The sequence below is a fragment of the Leuresthes tenuis genome, unplaced genomic scaffold (genome assembly GCF_036924035.1).
Source record: "Leuresthes tenuis unplaced genomic scaffold, fLeuTen1.0.hap1 SCAF_4, whole genome shotgun sequence".
In the NCBI taxonomy this organism is placed as follows: domain Eukaryota; kingdom Metazoa; phylum Chordata; class Actinopteri; order Atheriniformes; family Atherinopsidae; genus Leuresthes; species Leuresthes tenuis.
Genome location: NW_027325358.1, coordinates 7,040,567 through 7,047,984, shown reverse-complemented (window position 1 = coordinate 7,047,984; position 7,418 = coordinate 7,040,567). Strand labels below are relative to the sequence as shown.

The 7,418-nt window shown below is 40.5% G+C and overlaps 1 protein-coding gene across 1 annotated transcript; it reads left to right on the top strand.

Moving 5' to 3' along the window:
• The first annotated feature begins 3,261 nt into the window (after positions 1-3,261).
• On the top strand, positions 3,262-6,838 carry LOC140304968 (myeloid-associated differentiation marker-like protein 2). The gene is made up of 2 exons (XM_072383757.1): positions 3,262-3,552; positions 6,106-6,838. Exons 1-2 carry the CDS (start codon positions 3,272-3,274, stop codon positions 6,755-6,757), a joined length of 933 nt encoding a protein of 310 aa, XP_072239858.1. The 5' UTR covers positions 3,262-3,271; the 3' UTR covers positions 6,758-6,838.
• The last annotated feature ends 580 nt before the right edge of the window (positions 6,839-7,418 follow it).

The window sequence follows — 7,418 nt, the reverse complement described above, 5'->3', positions numbered from 1 at the left end:
TGTTCATCAGATAGACTAACTTAGTCTCTCCTCTTAAGAGCTGCAGCAGACCAAACCCCAAGCACCACAAGGAGAAATAAAGAGGTTTTTAAAACATTACTGAACATTACTGCACTGCTGGTTTTCCATCCAATTAAATTCAGTTCACTTAAATTTAGAAGAACTGTATAACGTGGCTGCATTATTATTGTTATAGATATGTTACGATGAACTTTGAATCGCTGCTTTTTTGTAGGCCTTGACATGTTACAAAATTAGATAACAATCGGTTGACAAACAGTCAATTGTATTATGATTGTTTTTGCACCGATAACATGTTCTACTGTCCGAGTAATAAGAGGAGCTTATTAATGCTGGTGTGTGACCGTGATAAATGTATTTATGTTTCCTAACACCTAAATATTCATTAAAAAAACTGCATTATGTAAAGAGAGTTTAATTTAACTCTTTAATGTCCACAATGATAAAAAAAATCTATGGAAATGTTTCAAGCAAATTGTTCAGTTGGCTCAGTCAGGTTTAAATCCCCAGATTTTTAACAAGATATCGTGATTTATTTGTGCTCCATCAAACAGGTGAGCGGTACATTAAAGAGGTTAAAATGACTGCACAGCAAACAGCAACCAATTGCTTCCTCCATGGTTTGATATTCTGTTTATGGTTTATAATTTTTATAATTTAGCTTAATGTTTAAAAGTGAAAGTTTGATTAAAAACATCTGATTTATTATATTATCCATCAGGTATGAATGATATCTTTAAGGAAAATGACACATAATCAAAGTTTCACTCTCCCTGACTTCCTTTTTTGTGTGCTTCCTTTATTAATCACAGTTTAAATAATTCTAAATTAAATAGTGAATAGAATATGAGCCTGGTGGGGATATAACACCTGATTTCAGTCTGTTTTATTACGATTAATTCCTCTTAACGAGGAATAAGGCAATAACAACAAAACTAGAAAAGCTCTGACTTAACTCAAGAGCTATAAAATGCACAATGGCAATAAGACAACCAAAAATCGCTCTTACGAGGTACTGGACAGACTTGACTATGACAAACGACTTGACTATGGACACCGGGCTTGTGAGAAGGACAGCAATTAAAACAAAACTGAGAGAATCCACATGAGCTAATGCAGAAATCACCTACAAATACAAGAGGGGCTGAAACAAGGCAGAGTGCATCAGCAAAATGAGTAACAAAAGCCAGAAAAAAGTCACTGTCAAAACCAGAACACAAGACTCATAGACCATGATAATGTGACCCTAATGTGACCCTCATGTTGCCATCTTGAGAGGCGATATTCCTGGTTAAAGAAAAGGGCTGATGAATCATAAAATAAAATAAAACAGCAGCATCAGAAGAGAAATGTGAGCGGCTGCAGCCACCGAACAGCACAGATTTCTGATGTGTCGGCCCGGCACCACCTGGTCTCAGGTATCTTCTCACCTGAGCTCTGAACAGCCTCCTCACTTCTCTGAACTGTCAGGAACTGAGTTGAAGTTCATCACTGAAACGGTCTCAAAGTCGAGCTGGGAGTGAGCAGCCAGGAAAATAAAATAATGAAAGATGCACTGTTTTATAAAGATAAAATGTATCACCTTTGTGTTTTGGTGTGTCCCAACAAATCCAAGAAAAATTTAAAAAACAACACATTCAATATTGAAATGGTCAAAATTAGTTGCCTTTCAACACATTTCAGAGATATTTGAGTGCTTTAACAGCCCTTTTGAAAAACACTTAACTTGCTTTAGATTGAAATGATCTTTGTTTAAAAGTTAATACACATCCATCCATTTTCTATACCTGCTTAATCCAGCTGTAGGGTTGCAGCCTATCCCAGCTGACATCAGGTGAGAGGCAGGGTACACCCTGGACAGGTTGCCAGTTTATCACTGGCTACCACACACACTTAGGGATAATTTAGAGACACTAATTAACCTAACATGCATGCTTCTTGGATGGCGGGAGGAACCCAGAGTACCCAGAGAGAACCCACGCATACACAGGGAGAACATGCAAACGCCACACAGAAAGGCCCTGGTTGGGAATTGAACCTGCTTGCCATGAGGTTACAGTGCTAACCACCACACCGCCATGCAGCCAGTTAATCCACATATTAAGCTAAATACATGAGTTATCTTATCGTACATCTAATTCATGCATGAATTTAGGGCTTTTTTGTTGCTTCCACATGGGGAATCTTCTAAAAGAATCCTTTGTTTGTTTCCTTGATGGTTTTCAATAAGAGACACAATGAAAAGACAAAAATTCTGATTAAATAAATAGGAGAAACATGACTGAGCAACCTGTAGAAAATTTACTGTAAACATCTGAAATCTCTCTGGTCGTTTCATGTTTTCCTTTAGGTGAATGAAGGCGTCACATATTGATCCTGTTCTGTCTTTTACAGACTCAGTTGTCCCCCCCCTCCATTCCATGGGGTCTGTAACGTGTCTGCATGCCTCAGCTCCACACCCAACCACGAGAACACAACCCTCCAACGCTCAAATGGTGACAGCCCAACCCCAAATAACTTCCATTCTGGTCTGACTGACTAACATCACCCCCACCTCACTGCACGGCAAGGAAGGAGAAAGTGTGTGAGGAGAAGAGAAGTGTGCGTCAGGGAGAAAGTAGAAGATGAGCGTCTTCTTCAAAGATCCAAGAGGATTAACAAAGAGATTGCGGACCTTCTCAGCTACAGGGTTGTTCTGGACCAGGTTCTGATGTGGACGTTAGCAGCTATATCTCACAAGACTCCAACAAATCTATTCAAAGAGTCTACGCAGAATTTTCTGGGTTCCTGTGAATGAGGGTGAGAGGTGAGTGTTTGCTAGCCCAGCTGAAGCTCTGACAGATCTAAAATACCCTTTTCCCTCGTGTTTTATACACTTGGTGACAACAACACAGAAATTAGACTCAGATAAACACAGGTGCCTGAGCGTTTGGATGTTCTGCAATGTTTTGATTGTCTGAGCAGAAATTTTGTGATAAGTGATGCAAAACAAAAGTGGAAGTGAAAGAAGAGACAGAGACACAGGAGCTGATAGAGGCTGCTTCGTGAGAGAAGAGAGGCTTATTTAAAAAATGCTATTTTTATTCTGTAATTTTAATGTAAAGGTTTGACTGTAACTAATACTTTTCTGAATTTTCCTGACAGATCATCACCAAACGGGTCCTAACTCCTAAAGCCTTACCTGGTTTTTGGATGTCCAATATCTCTCTGAGGGCCTGAGGAATATTTATTTATTGTTTTCTGAGCAGCCATGGACTCTCATGGTGGTCCATACCTCAACAGGAATGCCCTCTGCTCGGCTCTGGGTGCTGCCCGCCTCTGTCAGTTAGCTCTGGGCTGTGCTGTGATTGCCATGGTGACCCACAGTGCCGGCTACAGCGGCTCACATGGCGTGTTCTGCATGGCGGCGTGGTGCTGCTGTTTTGCTATGTCAGTCGTGGTGTTTTTCCTGGATGCTACTCGTCTCTACAGTTGCCTGCCGGTATCATGGGACAACCTCACAGTCACCTGCGCTGCCTGTGCGACTCTCATGTAGGTCCCATTCTCAGGTCTTTGAGGTGGTTGTGTTTACAGAAAACTAAAGCATCACATGTTAAACTGTTCTACATGAGGCAAACCTGGGTGACCCTTTATTCATGGCACAACTACCTCTGAGACATACATTTTTACCATTAACCATTGACATTTACAGTCAAAATCTCTAGCTGATGTTGTCATGCTGTGCCCTGAAAATACCTAAAACAGAAGAATTAATTTTATATCAAAATGGAACATTTTTTAATGTGTGATGTGAAACTGCATTTTCTTGTTGCTCTATGAAGCATTTGACCAGTTTTCACTTTATTGTTGAACGAGCTGTGACTGCTCTGTTTCAGTCCACCCTCACAGCTTTTTCTTGTGTTTTCCAGCAGTATCAGGCCTATGTTGCAGCTATATTAAGTCAATATTAAGTTACAATACCTGCCCAGCACCATAAAGCAGACTGACAAAGCTGCTCACAGCTGAATGAATGAGATAATTTAGCAGACCAACCCTGTCAAACCACTGCATGATGATTTATCTTCTGGGGTCAACGAACATCCAGCTTTTTAAGGCTTCTGGTGCAGCCAGCAGCTATATGGAACATAAATCTGCTTATGAATGCCATTCATTTTAAAAACAACTAAAAAGCAAACTCATTGTTTGACATAAACAGCCAAAGAGCCCATTTATCATTATGGACATGTATATCTAGGGACAATGGCTCATGTATTGTGACTTTCAGTAAAGCCTGGATAATGAATGATGAACATTTAGGCTAACACTACAACTTAATCTATATCTAAATGTTAAAAATGTTGATTAAAAAATTGCATTTGTCATAAACCATCAGCTGATTAATTCAGAAATTGTTATTGGCCTGTAAGTACCTCTTCTTCTCTACATGCTGACTTTTTACCTGCAAACCACAAATGCATGCTCAAATACGACCAATAAATATATTACTTGTCCACAAATTGAAGCCTGTAAGCTTCCGACACTAAAACTTTTTCTTTGCAAACAGAAGCTGCATAATCATATACAGATATCTGTTCATGAAGAACCAGCTGTTGGTTAACAGCAAACAGCTGAAATGAGGCTGAAAATGGAGCTTAATGCTTCAGGTGTCACTCTAAACAAATGCTAATGATACACAATTGCTGTTATGTACACTATTAGCTAATTTAGCTATCAGCTGGATGAGAAAACATACTGATATTAGGTAACTTAGCCTCAAGCTGCAAAAGTATGTAACAAAGTTAGCAAACAAGTCAACATATCAACTTATTACATGTACTGTTGAGATAATGATATGATTATAAAGTATGCACTAGACCTAGTTTGTGAGGGATCAGAGGGTCCGTCTGTGGCTGGCCACATGGAGCCCACAAATTCACATGTACATGCATCAATCTGTATTAATTTAATAAGATTAGTAATAATAATAATAATAATAATAATTAATAAGATAAGTAAGAAACAGTCCGGACAAAGTAGACAGTAGAAGAAGAGCAACATGGATGGCTGTTTTGTTCTAAACAATCACTTTTTCTTCAGTAACTAATAAATGTGTCGATTCTTTATACTGCAAAAATAATTGACCATTTTGGGGATTTATAAAGTAATGTTCAGTTCAGTTCAAGTCAGTTAATCACATCTCCTCATTCACAGTAAAAGTAGAAGGACTGTAGACCATATAAATTCACATGCATGAAAGTTTTTGCGCAGTTGATGATACAACTGGCAAAAATGATGAAATCTAGTGATTTCATAATTTTTCATCACCCGCTCATTTTTTCATCCACATCTTGGACAATATTTTTATTTGTAGAAAATCAAAACAATCAAAACGGATATGACACAAAAATCATGGAGTCGCTCAACAGCGGAAAACATGAACCTAAAAGAATCTCAATTAGCTGCATCTCTTCTGGTTGTTATGATATCTTGAATTCTTTGAGGACTTCATTTATGAAACACCTTCAAGAAAAATTACCTCAGCGACACCAAACCTCCTTTCAACTGATGGAAAGAGAAAAATGGCTCAAATTTAAATGTTCTATGTACAATCACTACAAATATAATGTCTGCTATCTCCATTGGTCCTTTACCTGACATCAACCCCATCGATATCACCAGTAACCGTGGAAATGTGCTTGTTTCCTTCGGGCAGTCATCTTTATACGTTTCACTGGACCTGAACCAAACTTTGACACTTTGAGCTCTTCCTTGGTTGACCTGCATGTTTCCCTTTCACAACCATCCCATTTTATTTGTACTTGCTCCAAATTTTAGACACTAGACACCTGGAAACTAGGGATTGTGGTCATGGTAATTAGTTGTGAAATCTTACAGCCCAACTCTGAACAAAGAGTTATGACTTTTTTCCTACATTTTATCCATACTGAAAGGTCTATTAAGTTAGGTCAGTAAGTGGGCCTTGAATTACCATAATTTCATCACACATAAGTGTGAAAACCACAGTATTGAGCCTGTTTTCACCTCACTGTGATCCCTATCTCTGATGGCATCATGTAAATATGAGATTTTTGTCTCTTTCCGCAGGTATGTGACGGCCTCTGTGGTTTACCCGCTGTTTTTTGTCCGCTCTGAATGCCCGTACGCTGGCTGTGATGTCAGAGATTTCCGCATCGCCGTCACCGTCTGCTCCATCCTGGGCACTCTGGCCTACGGGGCTGAGGTGATCTTGTGTCGGGCCAGGCCGGGCCAGATTGTGGTGGGATACATGGCCACTGTCTCCGGCCTTCTCAAAGTCGTTCAGTGCTTTGTAGCCTGTGTCATCTTTGGAGCTCTCGCCAACGGGAGTCAATACTCCCGTTATGCCGCCACAATCTACTGCGTGGTCGTCTACGCTCTCTGCTTCGCTCTGACAGCGCTGGTGGTCGTAATGACTGTGTGTAAACGGACTAAAACTGTGCGATGCATGCCCTTTGACCGCTTTGTGGTGGTGTGCACCCTCCTGGAAGTTCTGCTCTACCTCAGCGCTTCAGTGGTGTGGCCGGTGTTCTGCTTTGACACCAAATATGGATCACCGTTGAGACCTTCATCATGTCCACAGGGGAAGTGTCCATGGGACAGCAAAGTGGTAGTGGCAGTGTTCTCCTGTGTCAACTTTGGACTCTATTTGGCGGACCTGATTTACTCCCAGAGGATACGATTTGTCTCTTCACACTTGCCGAGTAACTCCCGAGTGTAGCACCACTCGTCAGCCTCATTAGTGTTACTGACTTGAAAGTTTTTTTGTGAATTCGTTTGATATTTAAAGACATAAAAGACTCACAGAGTAAAGACATCACTGCTGCAGAGACGCCACAACTCTCTAGTTCAAGGACTGGTGAGGAATTCACCACCATGACCCCGCTACCACACCCCACTGAGGTGACACCCCATCCCTTTAAATGGCCCCCCCCTCCGTGAGAGCCAGCCTCACCCAAGCAGCCAGGACGCACTGGTATGTCCTGCCAAATCCTCATAATACAACACATTCCTACTATTCCTGACTTCTGGTATAGCACATGATGACTTGCTACTTGTATTTCTATATTTTCCTTCAACATAAAGTGCATCTGGCTTTGGCATCTGTGGTATCCCTGCCATCTGCAAACCGCAAACCCGATGATCCTCGGACTTTACCCTGGCTGCCAAAAATAAACTTGAGCCATCTGCAGTCATATTAAAGCTATGACACAGCATTTCTAAGAGGCTGTACTTCTTCTTAAAACCACCTAAAGAAATGCTTCTTTCAGTCTGTAAAAAAAGGGAACATCAACTACAAAACTTTTTTGTAGTTTTGGCTGCTTCTTGTCCAAATGACCTCCAGGTCAAACTAACAGGTCAAATCTCAGGAGGAAATTTGC